Source organism: Synchiropus splendidus, chromosome 1 (genome assembly GCF_027744825.2).
Source record: "Synchiropus splendidus isolate RoL2022-P1 chromosome 1, RoL_Sspl_1.0, whole genome shotgun sequence".
Taxonomy (NCBI): domain Eukaryota; kingdom Metazoa; phylum Chordata; class Actinopteri; order Syngnathiformes; family Callionymidae; genus Synchiropus; species Synchiropus splendidus.
The window spans coordinates 32,519,937-32,543,965 of record NC_071334.1 but is presented as its reverse complement, the minus strand read 5'-3'; the positions used below and the strand labels follow the sequence as shown (position 1 = coordinate 32,543,965).

The 24,029-nt window shown below is 42.3% G+C and overlaps 1 protein-coding gene across 1 annotated transcript in view; it reads right to left on the bottom strand.

The window, feature by feature from the left end:
* Window positions 1-10,289: 10,289 nt before the first annotated feature.
* Window positions 10,290-24,029, bottom strand: part of LOC128752564 (vesicular glutamate transporter 1-like) — a 14,557-nt gene continuing 817 nt past the window's right edge. The window contains exons 2-13 of the mRNA XM_053853896.1: window positions 17,385-17,637; window positions 17,194-17,312; window positions 16,516-16,630; window positions 16,347-16,434; window positions 16,188-16,274; window positions 15,921-16,057; window positions 14,339-14,488; window positions 14,131-14,263; window positions 13,721-13,831; window positions 12,409-12,536; window positions 12,215-12,284; window positions 10,290-12,139 (exon numbers count right to left, since the gene is read on the bottom strand). Of these exons, the coding sequence (XP_053709871.1) occupies window positions 11,880-12,139; window positions 12,215-12,284; window positions 12,409-12,536; window positions 13,721-13,831; window positions 14,131-14,263; window positions 14,339-14,488; window positions 15,921-16,057; window positions 16,188-16,274; window positions 16,347-16,434; window positions 16,516-16,630; window positions 17,194-17,312; window positions 17,385-17,637 (1,651 nt within the window). The 3' untranslated portion in view covers window positions 10,290-11,879. The remainder of the gene's footprint in view (window positions 12,140-12,214; window positions 12,285-12,408; window positions 12,537-13,720; window positions 13,832-14,130; window positions 14,264-14,338; window positions 14,489-15,920; window positions 16,058-16,187; window positions 16,275-16,346; window positions 16,435-16,515; window positions 16,631-17,193; window positions 17,313-17,384; window positions 17,638-24,029) is intronic.

Genomic DNA, 24,029 nt, shown 5'->3' with positions numbered 1-24,029 from the left:
CAGCCACCTATAGTGCAGCCACGTGCCAATGAGTACCAACGTACTTTAGCAGATTGCACCATATAGGAATAGAAGAAAACCATTCCTGATAATTGTTCTCCAAAATATGCTTTGCTATGCTTTCTGGTGCTAAAATTGTTCATTTGAGATTCGCTATGTGAGAGGAGCATCATATAAAGCACATGTGCACTCTTTTTATTTTTCTTAACCTGTCGCTCATGGATAAAAATATCCAAGGTTTTTTTTTTAACAGCAACTGCTGCTACAGTGGGCAATCTGCTTTACCTTATTGTTTTGTTTATTGTATTATTATTATTATTATTATTATTATTATTATTATTATTATTATTATTATTATTATTATTATTATTATTTCGCTTTATTGGTTTGTTGTTTTTCTGATGTTGGTGTGGGTTTGTTGTTGGCTTGTTTTCCTTTTTTCTTTCCTGTCACAAAATATTTTACGGTGTATAACACGAATCGAGGTCAAACGGTTAAGTGATAATCGCCATACTGTCTCTTGTGACAGCGCGATGTTGTGCTACCATCTAGTGGAGATTCTCGCCCCTCGCGGGTTCATTGCCCTCTGCCTTTCCAGTTCTACATAGGGATCTGGGCCGGTGTGCATCAGAAAGGTCCTCTTCACAGTCTAAGCATAAGAGAAGAGGAGCTGTAACAGTACATTTTGAAGAGGTAAGTCCAGTGCTGCCCAAGAAAATTGTTCGACTGTATAGAAGTGTATAAGAATTTGGTGACATGACTGCAGAAAGCAGTCATATATATATATATATATATATATATATATATATATATATATATTTCTGCGGTGCATGTAATATATTGATATAGTTCCTTTATTTTGTAAAGACTATTTCTGTGTGTAATGTTGAATATGTTATTATTAAGGTGCTGTACAATCGTGTGGTGGCATACATAAGAGTACTAGAGAAAATAAAGAAGCGTACAAGTAACGTCCACATGAGTCTCTGTCTTTTTCGGATAAGAGCCAGTAAACGGGACCCGAAGATATTACAGTGCGGACAGTCTTTGGCGTTGTGGGTCTGACAAGCTACACTCCATCATTCTATCGTGAAGGTGTGCGGTCACGTTAGAGACGCATCACTTTTGAAAACAACTTGGAGTTGCGCATTTGACCGGCCTCTTCGCTGTGAGCGTGTGTGGGAAGAGGAGCGCCATGGCAGTGCAGCTGCTACTGATGGATGAATCAATGTATCAGCAGAGATCTATACAAAAAGAATGTGACCGAATCCATGTCATGTCCTCATGTTAGTAGACTGTCAACACATTCTAGTTGTTCATGATTTATTGTCATCATCATCGCCCGCCTCTGTCATTTCCCACGGCTCAGCTGATAGTCTCTAACCGCACACTAGCGTGATCTAAGGCATGTGGCAAATAAGTGGCACGGACGTGGAGTGTCAGCAGAGGACGTCTGGCATGCTAAGACTGTCCCCTAGGAAATGTCTGACACCTACCAGCAGACATCTGGGGTGAACAAGCCACTGGCCAGAGATGTCACCGCTGAGGATGTGGACTGGTTTCAGTCGGCCCTCCGGGGCATGCAGCATGGCTAGGCTTTTGTCTGCAGAGCCACAGTCTGAACACAAGGCCATCCTGACGGTCAGAGGGCTGAAGAAACGACTGGAGCCTGAAGAAAAAACTGTCCTGCTCCTCTCACAGTAGTTGTGTTAAGGAGCACGTAATACCACCACACACTTGTGGGACTTCTTGAGGACTTCTTTGCGTGTGTATATACAGTAGCTTCTCTTATTGTTTGTCAGCAAATGTCTATGCGAAGAACTTAATGGAATGGAATTCCGTATGTATTGGTAAGTCACCTAAAATAAGTTAAGCTATGAGCACATCTGAAGGTGGGAGACACAAGGTCAAGAACCATCTAACTCTCTGGCTCCAATGGGTCACTGACTGAGTGCCACTTATACATTATAAAACTGTAATGTGTGGTAGACTAATGCAAGACAAGTTTAGGTTTTAAGGAGGTTGGGAAGGCTGCCAGAAAACAAAGAAATAGATAAGAAACAGAAGCAAAAAGATCTCGATCGTATGCATGTTGTGTAATTCTAACCTGGACATCAAGGCCATTGCCAGAGCACACGAGTGAGAGTGAGGTTCATGGTCTCAGCCAGTGGCAAATGTACAACTTGAGCCTCAGGTGAGTTTTCTAGAATAAAAACAGGGGAAGAGACTGCACTCAGACTGCAAACTTAATATGACATTTTAGCTAGTGAACAGTTAGTTCTAATCCTTGGCCAACTACATTTTTTAACTCACCCATTACTGCAAAAATGTGAATGAATAATGACATTCATTCATTCAAAAAATGTCAGTGTTCTGTGATCTTCTCTGGTTAACATTTTCGATTTAGCTTGGTCTGAAGTCATGCAGCTTTGCCAGTCGCCTAGCAGCTAAGAAACTATGTCTCCTGATGACTTTCAGCCACATTCTCCTTGTCCTCTCGCCAGCTGGAGAATGATAGAGTGACCAGAATGAGTGTTGTGCTGACACCCGGGCACAAAAACACAGGCATTTCACAGCTGGAGTTGAGTCAGGCTTGCAGCCTGGTCCTGGCACATCTGAGGCACCATCACTCTGATAGTGTTTGGCCATTTCAAATGTGCACACGTCCATCCATTTGAATGACTTCACTACAAACAGCAAATGGTTCTCTGCTGCTGTGGTGTGTGGAAACTGGGGTTGGGTGTAACTATGTTCTGCTGAACCATGGAGCCAGTCAGGTGATCATAGCTCCAATCCTGGGTTTGCAAATATTATCATCGAGATAATGGTGAGGAGGTTTTCCTTCAATTTCAGGTTCCTCATGACAAAACCCTATATGCCGATGATAAATAAGTCCGTAGATGTCCAATTCACCAGCTCCTTTCACCTGTAAATACGGTACGTAGTTCTTGCAAATTGACTATTGTAAAGTCAAGAAGATGAATTGGTTTGCGCACTTGCGTTTCCAGAATCGCAAACACACAGTCAGACAAACTCTGGTTTAAAGAAGCCAATTATGAAGCATAAAGCTTGAGATGACTTCAATGTTTCCATTTTAATCTTTTTTTTTCATTGATTCTTGATAACGCAAAATCAAATATTTTCTTAAATAATTGCTATATGTTTCATTGTTCTTTAGTTCAGTTTTTTTGACATTACTATTCTGTTTTTAAAAAAATACTGAGCTATCAACAACAAACATTTTAAAAGGCACGAGAATGCATTTGTTTTCAGGAAGAAGTGATGATTATAAGGATCTATGATACAGAAATGTCTTACAGAAATACCTTCATTCGTAGTTCACCCCAGTAACATTTTTCAATTGCTTTCTTTTTCAGGTAAAGGAGTAATTTCACAGATATAGCTATGTAACTCGGAACAGTTTCTGGCCTCCCAGATTTTTAATTTATCTTTTTTATTTCTTGGAATAAGAGCAATACACTCATCATTATCATCCATATCTTTTGGCTGCGGTGGTGGTCCATACCGAAAAAAATCTTTTTCGCCAAATACTTTTTCACCCAACATGTTCACACGTCTTCCCGGCCCCATTATTCTGCTCACCCCGACCCAAACGGCGACGGTACCGTTGTGTTTCTCTTGATACTTATGGACCATGTTTGCAAGTGTGATTTGGCATTTTTTACCATCAATGTTTACCATTTGACCTCCCAAGTCCTCACATTTGTACAAAGCACTTTTCCAGCTCAGCTTGTGCTTATTGAACTGCTTCAAACAGCGTTCCTTGTCCCTCTTCCAAGTGGGTGGACAGGTCATGAATTCTTTCCGTTCTTCATCCCAGTAGTTCTTCAAATATGACAGGCTTTGCGACATCAGGATGTCCTCCACCCCCTTAGTTATCTTTTCGACACTTAAAATGTTCTTCACAATCTTTCTGCTTTCAATCAACAACAATGAGATATGTCTGTTAATGAAGAAAAGGAAAACTAAACACAAGAGGAATTTGACAAATTGAAAGCCAAAAACGTTGCTGTTCTCATTGTCATCTTCTTTTGGATGCCGATGTGAACATGGTGACATCCTGATGTAGCCTGGATTGAAAAGAGAGGGAGAAAATGAATCAAAATGCTCAACTCTCACCAAAATGCCACATTATATGCACAAAAAAGACTAATTCAGTGAAACCTCACATCATTTCTAAACCAAGAGCACCATCTAGTGACCTCTGAAAACTAGGACACTGTTTCGTCAACCCTGCAATATTGTTTCATGACACCTACAGACTAGTTTGGAGTCTCAATGTTTTTAATTTGGCAAACAAGTTTGACGGTATGTACAAACAATGAGAATGCGAGTTAACGTCACTTTCAACAATAAACTCAGTTACAGTGAGCTGAAGCTGAACAGTTCCCATGATGCTTTGCAACATCGTCCACCAGTCACAGTGGTTGAACACTGTGACTGGTGGGATATCCAGACTTTTATGGCATCACAAATGAGCTTCAGGCCAGAGACATTACAGGCATTTTATTTACGTTAAAGCATTCAACGCCAGAGAGTGCTCCAGAGAATTGACCAGGGCGTGAATTTGAGCGTCAACTAAACAAAAAACCTGTGATTGTATCACTCTCATGCGACAAGTCTAAGTTCATGGTGGCGGCATGATGCACTTTTGGAGTTTGTTTTCATCACAAGTTTTGATGCCGGAGCCCAAAGCGATTACGTATTACGTCACGTGTTATCACGCATTTTTACGTATGTGTAAATCACAATGTGGACTGCACCGCTGCTTATGGACCAATGATTCGCATTATGTAATATGGATTCAAGCACAAGCGAAAATAGCCAAGGTTTATCTAAACTTTATCTGTCTGATATCTTCAATATTTTCCAGCAAGTTGAAAATGCTTTGCATGTTGTTCCCCAGCCACCAAATTGTCGCCTCTTTTTCTGAATCTGCTGCAGAGGACAATGTACACTACTCTATAATTATAAATAAATATTTGTTTTGCATTTTCATAATAGGTTGGTCATTGTGACTTGATAGCTCACAAGCTGAAAAATCCTGATCATCCCCGCCCTAGTGGGACATGAGGGCTAAAAATGGCCACTAGTTGGTGTGCACCAATAGTTGCCCATTTTCTTTTTTGTCTCTTTTGGCACTAGCCTTCATTTTCAACAAGTGAGTGTCAATGGAAGTGAATTCACAAGGGAAGACTTTCATAGTTTTCTCAGGGGAAACAGTATAAAGGACACAACTTCAGCACCACATCACTTTTCTGTCATTGAATTAGCCAAACACTTTGTACAAACACTCAAACAATCATGAAAGCGGGAGTGTAGGATGTGTGGATGCTTCGTGCATGGAAGTCAACATGCCACCAGAAACTCAAGACCTTTTGTTTGAGAGAGCTAGAAAAAACACGGCACGCGTTTACACTTAGCCGACTATTTTCAAACCTCTCACCCAATGTCTTCATCAGAGTTTAACATTAGTGAGTGTAGAGTTCAACATCACAAGAAATAAACTGCATAGACAAAATAATGGGTTTACTACGCATGTGTTCCTCTCACTCTGGAAAAAAAAAGTGCTCACCACAGCCATCTCCGTCCGTTTATCAAAACTTTCCACCATCCATGCCTGCCAAAGACCTCCTCACCTCCTGTGACCCCATCAGCTACACGGCCATTGTAGTGTGTTTCCATCACCCTCTCCACCCTCTGGTAAATGATCACCATCACTTTGCTCCTGCTGCATGTTCTCGCGCCAAAGCGTGACATATTGGCAGTTGTCAAAGTGACTATTTCATCCAGTGTAGACAGAACACAAGTCAGCCTTCCATGTTGCATGCTGAAACATTAAAGAGCAACTAATTCAATTCCCGTTATGAAGAGTTGAACAGTGCAGGAGAGAATGAGAGTTCAGCTCATACCAAACAAAGCGCTTTTTGATGGCTAGTGCTTATGCTCATTTTCTAGTGAAAATATTTCAAATCATAGAGATTTCTATGCTAACATTTGTAGAATGTGTATACATATGTGTACCCAATATCATTTGAAATGACCCTAATATCTCTAGATTACAGTAAATTCCGGACTATAGAGCGCACTGGAATGTTAGCAGCACCCACTAAATTTAAGAAGGAAAACATCCATAAGCTGCACTGGTCTATAAGCAGCAGGTGCAGTGATGCAGTGTGCAGTGGAAAGGTCAGTGGTGCTTAGAAATGCATGAGGATCACTTCTAGGCTAGTTTGGAAAATGGGGTCCAGCACCGAGATTGTGCATGAAACAAACTCAGCAATGTTCTGAACTTGAGTCATGAACTCTTCACATCTGTTATTAACATTAATGCGCTCAAAATGCACTGTTTTCAGTGTCCAAAGTTCCAACACCACAGTTAGTCTCAGCTGCAGCTTCTCGTCTCCGGTCCTACTGGAGATCGGCTCTGTTAGCAGAGCTGCAGACACGCAGGCGGAAACAGCGCATTTTGAGCGCTATAGTGTCAATATTTCGATCTCATCAGTTTGATGTGACGAGGCTCAATGTTTTGGCGGCATGACGCTCTTTAGCCTGTATATTAGCCGTGTACATTGTACAAATGTTTAACCTTGTGTGGCATTTCCTTTATGGGAAGCAATATAGCAAAAACTGTATTGTGTCAAGGTGCAACGAGGAAGGCTGACTTCTGCGTCCGCTGGACAAACTTCAATATGTGAGGCCTTGGCTCCAGATATCCTGTTTCTCCTCTTGCTGTCACACAACTGCACTGCATACAGCCCCACCTCTGTAGTATCCTGTTAGCACCAAAGTCAGCGGGTAAGACGTCCCTAACAACACGGTTCCTCGGCACATTGGATCTCTCAAACCCCTCTTATCACAATATCACGATTATGTGTTACAGGTTCCTAATATGACAGTAAAACAACTGCATAGATGAGGGCACATTCTCATGAGCGATCAATGTTTGCAACAACTCTGAGTCACTATTGAGAATACAACTGCCCATTGTCTCCTAGAGGTTTAAAAACTCATTAGGAACCCACCATTTTCAGGTGAATGGTCAGTGAGGAAATTCAATTCTGTCTCTACTGCGTTAAAGTGAACGAATGACGATGAAATATGCATGTTTGTTAGCAAACTAGACACTTCTTTTGAGGTGAGTGAGTTATTTCTCTACGTACTGATGCAGATGAGGCTGGGGGGTTTGTTTGTTTACTTTTTTTCTACATTTCTGCTACCGAGTTTTCAGCATCTTCTTCACCTTCCTTCTTTGTGCCTCTGTTCCTGGTTTGTATTTCCGTTTCTTTTTCATTATTCTGGTTAGCAGCAGAGGCTGGGATGGCATTAAACCCGAAGCAGCCTCACAGTGTTCTTTAGCTTCAAATCTTCTTGGCTTTTACTTTGTTATGGCATTGTTGAAGGGATTTTTATTCTTTCCAGTGGACAAAGTATTGTTTATTGTATTTGCCAGTGAGCGTCATTCGCCTTTGTTGCCTTTCATAAATCATCACCTTTGGTTGTGGCAGAGTGATCATAAGGAGGTAACGTCAGAAGACGCCAGATGGTTTTGGCTTGCAAGTCGGAAAATATGCAATATGTCAATGAGTTACTATAAATGACTGTACATCTGGCAACATCTTTTAAAAGAGTAGTGGAGCAGACAATCATGTAAGTGACTGGGTTACATAAATGCCAGCACATATTTTTGATTCACTGTGAGGACGCTTTTGGATCAGTGCGAGGTGAATTGAACTCACCTCCTCTTCACATCATTTCACATTGTGTTTATACTGATACTGATCTTATGATAAAATCCTAATCTTGTAGTCGTGTTGCATTACTTGTAATAATTATAACTGGCATCCTATGGTTGCCTTAATTGAGTTAATATACATATTTAATATTGCACGTCACACATAAGACCCTTGTTGTTCAGAACCAGAATCAAATTTATTGCCATGGTCAGTGGGGAGCCCACTGACTAGGAAAGTGCTTTGGAATAAAGTGCTGACAAAAAATAAAATAAATAAATAAAATAAAAAACAACAAGGCTGTTCACGAATTCAACAGTCTGACGGCCGAGGGGAAGAAGCTGTTCCTGTGACGGGAGGTTCTGGTCTGGATGGACCGTAGCCTCCTGCCAGAGAGAAGAGGAACAAATAGTCTATGACCATGGTGAGAAGGGTCGGTTCTGATCCGACCTGCACGTCTCTGGGTCCTGGAGACATACAGGTCCTGAAGAGGTGGCAGGCTGCAACCGATCACCTTCTCAGCAGAACGTATGATGCGCTGCAGTCTGCTCTTGTCCCAGGAGGTGGAGCTGTTGTACCAGACGGTGATAGAGGAGGTGAGGATGGACTGGATGATGGCTGTGTAGAACTCCACCAGCAACTTCATCGGCAGTCGTAGTTTTCTGCCTCAGGAAGAACATTCTCTGCTGGGCCTTCCTGATGGTTGGCTCCCATTTGAGGTCCTCAGTGATGGCGGTTCCTAGGAAGCAGAAGGAGTCTACAATAGGAATGGGTAAACCAGCCAACATGAGAGGGGACAGAGAAACTGTTACTCTCCTGAAGTCTATGATCATCTCCACTGTCTTCTGGGCGTTGAGCTCCAGGTTGTTGAGGCCGCACAAGAACACCAGCTGCTCCACCTCCCTCCTGAAAGCCGACTCCTCCCCATCTGAGATGAGCCCGATGATGGTGGTTTCATCCGCAAACTTGATCAGCTTCACGGACTGGTGGCTGGAGGCTCAGCAGTTAGTGTACAGGGAGAAGAGCCATGGAGAGAGAACACAGCCCTGAGGAGACCCGATGTTGAGGGTCCGGGTGTCGGAGACAGTCGTCCCCAGCCGCACACGCTGACTCTGGCTGGTCAGGAAGTCTGTCATCCATCTGCAGAGGGAGTCAGGCACGTTGAGCTGGCGAAGCTTGTCTTCAAGCAGAGCTTGTTATTCAGATTTACCAATTAAGTTTTATTATCCCATTATCCTTTCTCCCTTACAACTATGTATTGAACGTATACATATGTGTGCTCACCCCTAACTATATTTTTATCCATGCGTAAGTAAATTATTTTATTTTATTATTATTAGTGTTACTATTTTGTCTGTTTCCTAACATTGTGGCCATTTATCCGTTATACAAGCATGAGTAATGTTTCAAATGGCTCAGGTGGCCAGTGATGGGTAGATGAAGTATGGAAGGGTTGACACGGTTTCATGAAACCATGTTCTGATTCGCAGAGGCCACCAGATGGCACTGTCTGCTGCTGGGTGGATGAGGTATCATGAAACAGTATTGCAGGGTTGATCGAACATCCTCCTTTTCAGAGGCCAATAGGTGGTGCTCTTGGGTTAGACATGATGGTTTCATTGAATTAGTTGTTCAAGTGCAAATATTTCACAGCAGATCATTGCTCGACAGAATAACCAGTATTTATGTACCTAATGGACCTTGAATTTCTCTGCCCTCAGAATGCCATCAACGCTTTTTACAGACGATGTGGTGCCGCTGGCTCCGTCGGATGTGGACCTTGGGTTCTAGCTGGGAATCCAATTGTGAAGCATCCAGGGTGAAACGCCTGTCCTCCAAGTCAGAGGCCATGGCTCTCAACTGGAAAAGGGTGGGGTGTCTCGGCCAGGTTACCAGAGTGCAAAGGTGGAGGAGTTGTAGTTTCCAGGAGTGTAGATCTTGTTCACGAGTGAAGGAACGATGGAGCATGAGATCAACAGATGGTTCAGTGCCGGTGTCCGCTGTCATGTCCTCAGCATGGTTCTGTCATGGTGAAGAAAGAGCCTGAGATCACCCAGGACATGTTGGCAGGTCTTTGTTTCTGGATTGGAAATAAAGCCCCAAAGAGGAAGCCTTGGCCTGTTTGTTCCAGCTGCTGCTCCTGCAACCAAAATTTGTGGGGAAAGCATGGCTAAGAGAAGACTATTTCGAGAAAAGAGCCACAATAGTAGTGACTGTCCCAGCGGAGAGATGTCTAACGTGGGAATAGCTATCACTTTGTACAAAGGTCTCAAGTATGCTAAAGGTCAGTTCAGAATTAGATGTCAGATCCTGGATGCGTCTCTAACCGTCGGACAGATGGAAGCAGAATAATCTTGTTTATTTAAAAGAACAAGCCAGGACAGGGAGTGTAAATGTCTAAGCTGTCTCCTGCACGATTTAACCCCTTCTTAACCTGCCTTTAAAATCAATTTTCGCCTCAGTTTCCTGGCTTTGAGATCGATTCATCCTTGGAAGAGAGTAGAGTAGCATAGAAGGAAACATGACACCACGAAGAAAAACACACTCACTGTATTTTGCATGGAAGAGAACGAGCTGGGAAACAGCACAAAATAGTGGTCAGTTGTATTGCACGCAGAGTTTGACCTCTGGTATTGTTTCATACGATAATGCTGATAGATACAGTTTGAAGACAATACACAGAAGGGAGAGTCGAGGGGGACCAAAAGAGACAGCCGTAACCTGTTACAGCACACAGTTGCCAAACAATGGGCAGTCTTTAAACGTTTGTTTTTGATTTTTAATCCTCTCTTGGCGTCAACTAGAAACATTCTATCTTCTACAAACAATAATTCAACTCCTAATTTCACAGTAAAAAGGTCCAACAATTCATTTTATTTCAACCTTTTCACTTGTCATATCACTCCACCATGCGCTCTTGTGGCTGAGAAGCAGAATATCACCCTTAAACGTCATGGTTCCTAGACAGACGGACATCATCGTATCAAAGTTATGAGAATTAAAGGCAAAGAGACTATTATGAAGCAACTAATGCAACAAAACAACGATGTGACGGGTGGAGTCACAACGTAAAACGAAGGACTAAATTATCAACATGGTTTTCCACATTGATTTGACAGAAATGTATTTACATATTATCACCAGAGCGAAGTAACAGAGGAGCTTAAGCATTTAGTCTGTTGGAATATGCGTAAAAAGTTTAAGTGTAAGCCGAGCATTTTGAAAGCATGAATTTGCACAAAATCATAAATAATACAGGATATAGATAATTGCATAGTTTTACTAACTCGTCCCTTTATTTGTACTCTATCAACATATCAGAGGCTTTAAATAAACTTAACGTGTGAAGAAGCCAAAAGTGGGTTGGCACAATAATGCGTTTCGTTGTGCACATTTGAAATGTTGTACTAAAAAAACTAAACTAAATTTTGTGGCCTAAACTCATCTATTTGGATTATTTCATGATTCTTCTTCTGAGTCCGTGTACTTTGTGGCCAAAGGAACAAATGTCTTAAAAGTGGAAAATAAAAATACTTCTACTCAATATTTTCAATTGACGCACACACAGAAAGGTGAGAGTAAATGTAATCTTTGAAAATGAAAATACACTAATCCGTGAGAGGTTTGATTCAGTCAGCTGGAATGAATTAGTAACATAAATAAACATAATAAATATAAATAAATATTAAACCAGACTCTGATGACAGATCTGAAGAAATCGTTCCTTGTTTTTTTTAATAGAAAAACAAGTCCAATGGCCACAAAGACAATCGCATTGCATTTGGTGTTTGCTGTGCCAACAAGTGTGATGTGAAGCAACATCTGTACGTATTTAAAATACAAATCATATCAAATAAAATGTGACCGGTGACAGTTTATCTAAGAAGACTTACATATCCACACCAGTTCCATCAGCTCATCCAAAGATCCGCGGAAGGCTGGTGAGTCCCTAAAACGCTCACACACAAACACGCTACATCGACTAACATTTTCACCGCCACTTTGGAGTCTCTGTCCAGTTCAGTTAACAAAAACGGGATTGCATGACCTCATGACGTTCCTGTCTATGTGCAATCTCGTGTCCTCAGGAGAAGGCGGTGTTATGGAGGCGAGTGGGCTTCATCCTCAATCTTCTCTTCCATACATGTAATTGTCGGACCCAGCAGGTTGAACATATTCTTCAGTTTTGTCCCAGTCGGAGACCCAGCCTCCTCCTCCATTTGGATCGACCCCCTGGGTCGTGGCGCCGTAGCCTCCTCCACCACTTGTGCGATACAGCTCCTCCGTCTCGTTGGCAAGCTCATCTTCATCCAGAATGCCACACTTCTCATCACTCAGCTGCTCCGGCTCAGCCCAGGGCTGTTTCTCTCCGGACGCAAAAATGCCTGCAGCCATGAGATGTCATTGACTATGGACATGAAACTCTTTTGACCAGTAGCGGATGTGTGAAATACACTCACCGTAGAATATCACCCCTCCATAATGAACGAGTGAAGCAATGAGAAACACACCTTGCCACTCTTCTCGCGTCTGTAGAAAGAAGTGGTGACAATCTACAACTGAGCTCAAGAAAGACCATTGACTTGCATCTTTTGCATTGAGATATTGTACAGTGTGTTATTCTTAGGTGCACTCAGATGCGGCAGAATCTCACCTTGTGTTTCGTCATGGCACCGACGATAAGAGGGCAGACCATTCCAGACAGAGTGCCCACACCATTGGAGATGCCCATGAGGATGCTGGCATAGCGAGGAGCGATGTCCAGGTGATTGACGTTGAATCCTGAGCATGGAGAGACCATGGACACGAGTCAAAAGATCAAATACACAGATCGAAAATATGCACTGCCGCCCAGTGTTTTAGCCAGAGATGTGCCTCCGAAAGGGCTCTGTTAAGTCACATTAGTGACATTCGGCTGTCAAAAACAGGGTCTTTGTAAACTAAACCTCTGTCATTCTGTGTATTAATCTGATGAATGTGTAGCTATGACTTAATCTAATCTAAAATCTGACTGTTTTGTGTCTTATTGTTTTGCTTTTATTTCCTAACACATTTATTTAATGTATGTAGTTCTTTCACTGATCTGTGAGCCCAAGTCTTCGCCCCTTTTGGGCAGTCCGTGGGTCTGAAGATCGGAACCAAATTGAATAGAAGTCAATGGGGAGATCAAAGTTATTTTCTGGTCCACTTTGCCTCATGCCGCTTGGTCACACATATGCTGTTCCTCAATTTAGATGATAAATAATGATGTGAGTTTCGACTACATTTGTCGTGTCATTTATGATTTACTTGCTGGTGAAATACAATCAAACGTTGCATGTGTGAGGTCACAGCAGAATCAGACTGCTTTGCTCCTAAGGCAGATGCTTGTTAACGTAGGTCCTACTTCTAAAGTAGTTTTGAAAATGGGGTCCAGCATCGAGACTGACTCATGAAAGAAACTGGGCAATGTTCTGAACTTGAATCATGAACTCCTCACACCTTTTATTCACATTAAAACACTTAAAATGCACTGTTTTCGCCCACAAGCCCAAAGTTCCAACAGTTCAGCAGGAGCTGAGACTGACTGACACCACAGTCAGTCTCAGCCGCTGCTTCTTGTCTCCGCTCCTCCAGGAGATCGGCTCTGTTGGCGGAGCAGCGGACACACTGGCGAAAACAGCACATTTTGAGCGCTTTAAAGTTAATAAAACGCCTGTGATTTCATTGGATAGTGTGAGAAGGCTCAACATTTTGGCAGCATGACGCTCTTTAGCCTGTAAAAATCTGTATATGATATAGTGCTGTCATTGTATAAGCTGCAGGGTTCAGACAGCAAGAAAAAAGCAGCATGCTATAGACCGGCTATTACAGTGCTTACCTTACATTCTTTTATCCCACTGGTATCAAAAATGATAACAAACATATTCCCGGTGTTTATTGAGTTTGCCAGGCTTTGTCTTGAATATAACCGCCTCCAAACTTACCCGAAATTGCGAATCCAGAAAATCCCACAGCCAGGACAAGAAATGTTATTGCAACACCCTTTGTGTGAGAGAAACCAACCACAAGCAGAAGGGTTGCTTCCATTCCAAACCCTGACAAAAAAGAGGGAAAACTATAAATAATAATGTTTGTGACACATTCACAGATGCATCCTTTTCACTTTTTTGTTGCCTCCCCTAGTATTTCCAGAACAGGGCGTCCCCTCTTGACTCTCCAGAGCGTGGCAGTAACACGGTGCACTTCTCTATTCCGACAGTATTGATTTCTGTCTGCAGCTAAAAAATAGCCCTGGGAGCAGCATCGTTTCTTCTTCAGTCCAGTGACTCATCAATGTCTTTAATGCAGGGAATGTTCTTGTAATTACAATCACCACGGTCCTTTGATATCTCACCTCCACAGTTCATGAGTTTCCTGACATTTGTGGTGGTCATGATTTGGTTGGAGCGCAGGTAGTCAGCAATCTGGCCTCCGATTGGAACGATGATGGTCATGACCAGATGGGGCAGAGCAGAAACTATACCCACCTAAGTGAACACACAAATAAACTGAAGACTTTGTTTGTTTGGGCCACCGCTCATGTCGTCACTGTGTAGCTTCACCTTGCTGATCTCAAACCCAAACACTTCCTCGAAGTACGCTGGCTGGCTGATCAGAAGCAAGTAGAAGGTCCAGCTTCTGCAAAAGTTGGCCACGATGATGGCGTAAACTGGCATGGATGAAAAGAAGGCCCTCCACGGTGTGTTGAATTTCTGGAAGGAGATTCAGAATTATCATGCATAATCCTGAGAAAGTTCTTGTTTGTGTCTAGGAATTTGCCATTGGCTTATGAAATAGGCCACATAAACACCAATCCAGTGTGGTTCATTTGGTTTTGGGCCTGTGATAAATCCAGAGATTAAAATATAAGTCATTTGAAAATCCTGAATACATATTTTTTTCCGGCCATTTTTCCAATAGGTTGTGTTTTTGTCTGTGTTTGTCTCTTTGAATACATTTAAATTTGGAAAGAATAATGGGATTGTGTTTGGGCTGTTATGGAGTTCCATCTGGGAGGAAAACTCAACTTTATAAAGCATGAATGACAAAAACAAATCCACTTTCATTTGACAGCGGTGACGTAATGTACTGTTGCTGGCCAGTCAACGTTATTTACAAGTTGATAGGCACGACATGGTCCTGCAGAATCTCCTCTATTATCAGTGTTAGCGCCGCAGTCAAAACAGTCACCTTGTCTCAGGATTCAGTCCAGGGTCAGGGATTCTTTTTTTAAATTGATTTAGTGTATGTTGAGTTATGCTATTGTTTTCTTTATTCTTTTTTTTTAAGTCATGTCACGTGAGCAGCTTAGTGGCATATTCGCCGTGTCGTTTTTCTAGCTCAGTTTTCGTGCTGGTTTCACAGAAGTGCTCCGTAAAAACGAATCTGTTTCTGCTGTATTCACAGATTGACTGGAAACAATTTAAAATGATGTAGTGCACACGCCAGGACCGTAGGGGCGCTGTAATGCTCTAGCAACAAATAAGAACACAACACAGTGGAGGCGCAACTAGAGGTTATGCGCTAATGATTAGCACTGAAGCATAAACAAATCCATCGATAAGAGATATTGGTGTTTATTGAGGAGAGTTTAGAGTCAACACCGAACTACAAGGCGTGAGAGAGTAGCCGGGGACACGTGTTTTGATGTTTTCAGCAGCTCTGCGGTCACCTGCTTCACCGACACCACAGGTGAATTTTAGTTCCGTAAGTGCTTGTTCATGGTTCTTGAGAAAATAAGCGTTCACTCTGAATATGAGGTCATCATTTTTAAAAATACACATGGAGGGAGGTATAACACGTGCAGGCTGATGAAGCTCCGACCAACAGGGAAGGTTCTGACTTATTTCTACGAAGCCAGCACATGGAGCATCTCATTCATTTGAAAATGAAAACACACTTGCGAACAAATTCACAGGAGAGCAGCGGAAAACATTTAGAGGCAACTGTGACGTTCTGTATAGGCAGGTCATCCTATATGGCATCCAGGAACCTCAGTAATAGACCTCCACCAAGAAAGTATATTGACAAAATGCATGTTTTACTCAGAGCCAATGTTTCAAATCTGAAGGCAGCTTCATTATTAACCCTTAAATCCTGAGTGATGCCTACCATCCCTCCCTGCTAGATATAGGCAATACTCACCGTTACTGAATGTTGAGCCGACTCGCCAATGCTTTCCTCAATATATTTCCTCTCTTCCTCTGTGATGGTGGGATGAGCAGCCGGGCTCTCATAAGACACCAAGATCCAGAAGCAGTACCACATGATTCCAAAGCTACCTGCATAGAGTCAAGGGGTCGACAGATATTGTGTCAAAAACTGATCAGGAAATCTATCTATCTCTGAACTTGGGTCTGCAAGGGGGTCGGTCCGAGCAAATAAGTCAATCCAAGATCATAAACAACTTACCATAGACATAGAAGACTGATGACCAGCCAGAATACTGGACCAAGATTCCAGCTAGCGGCATAGCAATGACAGCTCCTGCATAAGAGCCTAAGAAAGGTATGGCTGTCAATGAATCCAGATACGACCATGAACCTCGGCAATGTAACCATGAAACCTTACCACAGAATGCTGTCGTAGCAAGACGACTTCTTTCCAGTGGTGGTGCCCACTTGGCCCATATACCGTGGCACGCTGGATAAGAAACTCCCTGAAAGAGATGGTGTCGACAGTTTGTTTTACATTCCCTCTGTGTTTCTGTTTGAGGAACCAAGAGGCAGCGTGTCATCACCTCCACTAGTCCTTGAAAGATCCTAACAATAATAACACAACCAAAATGCATCCGTGCAGCTGTAGGGATGAGCATGTTCAGGAAAGATGTGGCCACGATGGCGAAGCCAAACACTCTGGAAGGAGGAACAGACAGACATCAGGCGGTGCGAGGGAAGGTGTGTTGTCAATCGAAGAGCAACCCATCCTCACTCCCATGGCGAAATAAATTCACATTAGGAAAGTGGTCTTTGCCGTCTTATATTGATGTGTTGGCATATTTGGTTTTCAATTGAAGGTTCCGCTGAATATCCTGAGGCTGTTGGAAGCATATCATGAAAGAGAAAATCGATTGGTTGGGGTTTGGTAAGGCATGGCATGGCTCATCTTTTGTTCAACATATAACATGTCAATTGCTATTTGAGTCAAATGTCTGTAAGGAGAAGAGCCACATAAATAGCAACATCCAATGCAAATTAGTGAAGAGAGCTTCTGAGCGTCTCCCTGTGCCTCACACTTTACGCTGCACACACTGTGCGATCCACATTCCCCACCTAGAGCCCTACTCCACTGAAACGCCTATGTGTCCACATATCGCTGGAGGCTGCTTTGGGCATCTGAATAAGACAAAAAGTCCACTTTCCATCGCCATTATATCACAGCATGGGATTGAGTATTGGTTGCGAAGAGATGATCACACCTGTTTGCTGCAAACTTTTGACAGATGAACCCTCCAGGAATTTGGGTTACTATATATCCCCAGAAGAAGGAGCCATGGATCATGCCTACTGTCTCGGGGTCCCAGTCAAATTGTGCTTTCTGTGAGGACAAAGTATTTGCTTCTTAACTAGAGCAGAAATGTGAGCGGTGACGGTTGGTATCGAAACTCACCACAATGACCGCTTTGTTGTCTTTGTAGACTGTGTGGCTGTTGACCATGCTGACGATGGCCACGCCCAGGTTACAGCGGATGCCAAAAGAAATACAGAAGCCAATTCCTGAGAGGATGGCAATGATATACCGCCGCGGCAAGCCAAAGCAGGTGCAGTCCACCACCGGCATTTCCTTCTCCTCCACCATCTCTGGCCGTCCCTCCGCCGACAGCTCAATGGTCTCGCCATTTTCCTGCTTCTTCTCAAGCGCTCTGTGGAGACATGGAAAGACCAAGAAGAAGAAAAGCTATTGATACGATGCTCAGTTAGCATTAAAGCGGGATGCACTGTGATGCAGACGAACAGGAAAATCTCAAATCCATCGCGCATCGCCCACCTTCAGGAAATCTTGAACATTATCATACTTGTGAATGTAGATTGCTAGATCTCCTGGATAAGTTACTAAATTATTGAAACTTAAAATTGTTGAGAAAGATGACTGATTCCTTTCACCAAATTCCCAATTTTCTTATTTACTTCAAATGATGCTTTCAAAGAGCTCACATTTGAAATTATACTTCAGTGATTACATTCGTTGAACTGTTTTGTTTTTCCTGGAATTTGTTTTGCTTTTTTGGCTTGTCTGAAAGTGGCTTGGGCCTGGAACGCGAGATAAACGTCATTTTTCTCTCCACTGAGCCCCACCCACCCCTCACCTGGAACACTACGCAGGGAGGAACACGTTCTTTTTGTCCATCTAAACACCTATCTGCGTGCTTTGAAATGCAACACTGAAGGCTGCCTTTGTCTTCAGTAGAGGACGTAAAAGTCAACTTTCTCAACATCAACATACTGAGCCGTGGGAGTGAGGATGGGATGGCCAACCATGCACAGACAGACCCCCAGTGGTGCTCAAGCCCCTTTCATTGCATGAGAAGGTTTGAAGCTAACGTGTATATAATTTATAATAGTCTATAATTAGCATCTTGAAGTGAAGTTGAGTACATGTGGACATGCTTTCACTCCCCAGAAGTAATTTATGATTCATTTCTGTGATTCTATGTTTTATGAAGTTGCAATTTCGTTGCAATCGAAATGAATGGGGAAATCTTCAGATGGTTTGTGAATCCAAACGAACTCACCAGTCGACAACCAAAATGAAGATAATTATATGACTAAGAATTTTATGCATGAGTGGGATGTGTTTTTCCGCCTTGAGCACCTTCATGGATCCAACGGAATGGTCTTGACTGTGTATTGCAGGGGTGGGCCACATTATGCACCGTGACAGATGTGAAGGGTGGTCAAGCTAAATGACAGTAAAGGAGAGGGCAAAGATGGGAAAGCTTAAGGATTAAAAAAAAAAAAAAAAAGAAAATCCTATTTCTTTGCATATTCTTTCATTTAATTTAAAATCCAAATTGTCTTTACTTTTAAAATCATTTATAGAGGAACGTTCTCTAGCTATTGGATGTCTGTCACAGAAGCCTGCGATAGAAAAAGCAACAGCAGCTTTTAATAGGCCAGAGCCTCACCCAGCTTTTGGCATGAAAGGTAGAGGACTGGTCCCCAGTCCATAATAGAACAATAAAATATAAAATAAACTACTGGAGTTCGCTGGAAATACATTTCAACACACCATTATCTAATGTTATACACTGACAGTGAGTAAACTAGAGTGGGAATTTTCTTTGTCAGCATCCAGTCCTACAGGCATCAAATATGTATTCAAATCCCCCCCGGGTCATTTATAAATAATGACTGGTGCAGAGGTGGGCTCTAGGATCTGCAGTTCAGACGAACAAATATGTGATACTGGTAACCATTTTCAGTCCATGTACATCATTGTATGTGAAGCTGAACTTTGTAGCTTGAAGACCAGAGCAGCATATTCAAATCCATAAACTTAAATCACATGGATAGATTTGAAGAAAAAAAAAACAGGATGCGTGTATTGGTTCTGACGATAATATTTTTGGGGGGCTAAACTGTTTCAGTGATTGAGAGCCTGTCTCACCTTTCTAGCCAAGTCATTTAATATGTATCTATATTATGAACGCAGTCCGTGGTGCGCTCGTGATATGGCACTGTGGAGTGACAGTTAGCTGCCCGATGCATCAGCTCGGTGAATCCAGCAATGAGTCCTTGGTCTTCATTTAACAATAGTTGGTGTTTGAACATAAACGTTTGTCACAAGTATTAAACTTGTGTGTTTGATCGGCTGCCCAAAAACTCAACTGTTAACCAGAATACGGATATGACGTTGTGTCTTGCTGTCGTCACGTCGGGACAAGTCGATTCTGGGCAGAAATATTGGTATTTTAAATTATCCCGAAAATGATGCCAATATATTTGAGAATCATCCCCCCCCCCCCCCCCCCCCCCCCCCCCCCCCCCCTATTATTTGGTGTTCACTAGTAAAATGCACACCAACCACTTACACAGCAGGTCCCAGAATGCTTGCAAATAAGTTCTTCATATTTCAATTCTTGATTTAACATAGTTTCAGACATGACAGTATTTGGTTTTGCCATTGGAGATTAACATTTTAGGGAACGTTATGAGGGGCTTTAAACCACATACTAAAACACGTGCAAATATCAAATATATTGTTAACAAAGTGGATGTAATACTTTTTTTTTGTTCCGCCAGTTTGTATAGAGAGGAATGTTTCACGGCAGCTGAAGGACATCAGTGTATTCCAACTTTAGAGCATCCTATGCAGTATACTTCTTCTGCCTCGTCCAGTCAGTCCATTAAGCAGCTGCATGAAAACTTGGACTCACCACAGCTGGACGCTGATCCATTCTGACAGCTAGCACGTTGTGTTTCTTTTAAAGCTTTTGATTTATTAGTTTTATTATTTGTCTTTTGTTTATTAGTTTTATTATATTTTTGTCTAAGAACTTGAGTATATATATATATATATATATATTATTTTTTTATAAAAACACTGAAAAAAACTATGATTTATGTTGAGGAATTTAACAGAGTATAAACTTGGACCCTTTTCTGTTTCTTGTCTTAAAACCTTTGAATGCATGAGGAAACACGTAAACAATCCTGAGGCACCAGAAGGCACAGCTTTGTTACTTACAGTAAGAACGTATTGAAGCTTCTGGCACTGCTCAAGTATTAATGAATCTCTGTCTTGAATTATTAATATCTCTGGCTCTCTTGAACTATTTTCGTCCGGCCGAGACACTTTCCTCCATCGTTCCGCTTCCCTTGCCATCCTGTCCTTTACCTCACTCTCTCGCTCTCTTGCACTGCCCCACTCTGTCTCTCTCTTTCTCTTTTTAAATTTGGAGTTATGCTTCTTTTTATGTGCATCACAGATGTGTACGACTGTTGCTGAATGAAGGGTAGCTCCACAAATCCCTCCCAGATCACCTGTTCGTCCTACGCAGCCATCTCTCTGGTGGAGTGAACTGTTAAAGCCCCACTCTCAAACATGTCTGGCGTTTCTGCCCCCGACTGCTCCACGTTAATCTGTTTCTTCTGAAGTCAAACGCTGATTCCTGGTAAGTTGAACTGCGAGTCAGGCAGGCAGGTCACAGAAACCAGAGAAATCAGATTTGGGCAACTATTGTCTCAGGTAAAATATTACTTCATATTATCATATATTTTTTCTCCTTATTAGTTAGAAGGCACTTTGAGAGCAACTTATACTTCCGCAACACATTTCATTATCAGATAAAGAACTTAAAAAGGAAATCCTTATTACTCTTCTCAGTATTTAAACAAATCGACTGGATATGTTCGAGTTTGATAGAAACGCTCTGAGAATCGTTGATCTACAGGAGGGCAGTAATATTTAAGTACTCACAAATGTCACGTTTGTTAATGGGAGCAATCAAATGATTTACCATACTGACTTGAAGAAAGTTTCTGAACTCTTTTTTCCCAACAATACCTGAATTTTTTTTATGTAGTTGCCCTTTCATTGTGTACAGTTAACATTCCAAAACTGCTTCAAATAAAATTAAATTAAAAGATGTTTGCATTGCATAACACAGATATGTTAGTGTTCGTCTTTATCTCAATTTTTGACTTGATTTTTAAGGACAAAAACATCAATAAAAGTAGTTTATTATAATTGGCCCCAAGTTTGGTTCCCTGTTAATGCTAGCCATGTGTTTTGGATGGTAAGGTTTGTGGACCCCACGCCCTCTGTGGGTGAGGGAGGGTTCTCAGTTAACATGAACATAACATTAACATGAAAATTAAGCATTTAAGTCAAAGGTGATGTTTTGATTTTTTCCAAAGCAAAATTAAAATCTAGCTAGAGATTTAAAAATATAAAGCAGAGTTTTGGGTGCCATCATGTTATGTTTAGTCAGGGTTAGCTAGTTAATCTTGTTGGTTTGAACTTTCTGCTGTCTTGCTCTTGTCTACTTCCTGTTTTATTTTGGTGAGGTTTTGTCTCGTCCTCCTGTGTGCATCTCCTCAGTGTCTCGCTGTGATCCCAACAGTGATAGCACCTGGTGTCTTCCTTTGTTCACCTGATGTCCATTCATTGTCAAGTCAAGTCCACGTAGTTAGTCAGTAAAGTTGTGTTCATAATCCTTCTTTGTAAAGCGCTTTTTGTTGGAGTTTTGTGCCGTTTTAGCTGGACTGAGTTTTGTTCTTGCCCTCCTTTTTTTTCCCCTGACTTAAATAGTTCTCTAGCTCTTGCGTTGTCTCTCCCTTTTGGGTCCTCACATGGACGGTTCCGTAACGCAGAGAGTACTGAGGACCAATGCCGCGTAATAAGTGACACTGTGTTCGTGTCCAGGACCAAAGAAGTGGCACGCATGGGGACGTCTGTCACTGGTGCACATCAGGGAAACGTAATCTTATAGAGCTGTCGTAGGTCATGTGGCCTAATCCTGCATGTGAGATACCCCGGGGGGAGGAGGGGAAAGGTGTGGGAGGGGGCAAAATGACGAGATGCAGAGCTACTTAGAGAGAAAGAGGGAGGTGGCTAAGGTGTGCGGCCACAGGGATTTACGCAGCTCGACAGCTTGGAAGGAGCAGCGGCTATTTCTGGAGAGGATTTAAGTGTTTAGTTGCAGCATCAAATCCTGGAGGAAGCAGTGACCGTTTCTGTGGTCAGAGCTGATCAATATTCATCAGCCCTCGGACCAAATGTGAGTTCAAAGGGCGGTCTACGACCAAGTCACGGACTTGGATGGTCATCTTCCAATTGTTTTGGTCATTGAATCATTTAGTGGGAACTTCATAATGTGACCTTCAATTTAGAGTCAAGAGTCCAACAAATCTACATCCTTTCAAACATTAAATGCTTGACCTTGTAGGCAGCATCCAACATCAGAAATAAAGCTCATCCGAACATATTCTGAAAAAAGTAGACCCCATCATCCACGTTAGAGTAGAGTAGAGAATGGGGATTTCATCTTGGAAGTCGGATCAAGTCAAATGATACGACGATAAAATTAGTGTTTAATGGACAAAGCCGCCAAGCTCCAGATCCCGGATGTTTTTTTTCACCGCACAAATTTGTAGTATTTGTAGTCCGCATAGACCAGAAATGTTTATGCCCAAGACAAGAGAAGAATTTGTTGGGGAGTCTAAATAACTTCAAGGATTGAGGCCCAAAACGTCGGCCGCTCCACAGGAAACAGATATTAAGTTCCTGCAGCATCCTGCATTCATCTATGACAAGACCCCCGTAATTTAATATCGTGACGACACAGCACTGCCTCCTGGAAGAGATGGAGCCAGCCATCGATCCAGAGCTTCATCTTTCCTTGCTTCAACAGTTTTGGCCCCTAACATAATCTACAGCAGGAGCACAAAGTCATGTTTATTGTTTGGCAACCTCTTTGAAAATCCTCACCCCGAATGCTTGTCATTTTTTAAATAATTTACAGCCTTGACCGTTTTCCATCTGGGTTATTCAAAGTGTTTTTCTTATTATTATCATTATTCAATATATTTATAAAACCGGCTCTTGTTGTTGCTATTATTCCATTTGTATAGCAAAAGAGAACTCAGTTCTCACAGGGTACATTTGCAGCCAAGTGCGTTGCTGCCAAGGTCAAGACGAGCTTCTCTAATCCAGTGACCGTGGTCCTCAGTTAATGGAGAGTGGATGGTCTTGTCTAAGTGGGAGGGGGGGTTCAAGTGTCTTGGGGTCTGGTTCACAAGTGAGGGAAAGCGGGTGCTTTCAGATTGATAGATGGATTAGTTGGCCTCGGTCATGTGTCAGTGTGTCGCCTGCGCTGATGAGCAAAGTGAGCTAAAGAACAAGACACATGCAGTCGAAATGAGTCCAGGAGATGAGACTCTTTTTCTCACTGTTGATGCCCAGGTTGTCTCCAATTGGGAGGAGGTCCTGGGACACTCTGAGGGGCCATTGTCACCTGAAATTCTCCATTTTCTCTCATTTTCTCTGGGCCTCTTTGCTCCGGCTGCTGCCCCCGTGACAAGACCCCAGGTAATCAGTGAAAGTTTAAGGTGGATATTTCTGTGAATTGGAATGACTGCAGAAAAAATCTGAGGCCAATCTGCTGAAACTTAATCCGTCTGTCATGGTACTGATGGAAAAATCAGCATACCACCTCGTATTTTCTGGCAAGTCATCTGGGGCTTCAGTCCAAATTATTTTTTCTGCCATCTAAACACATGCATTTTTTTGGAAGGGCTTCATAATGGTCAT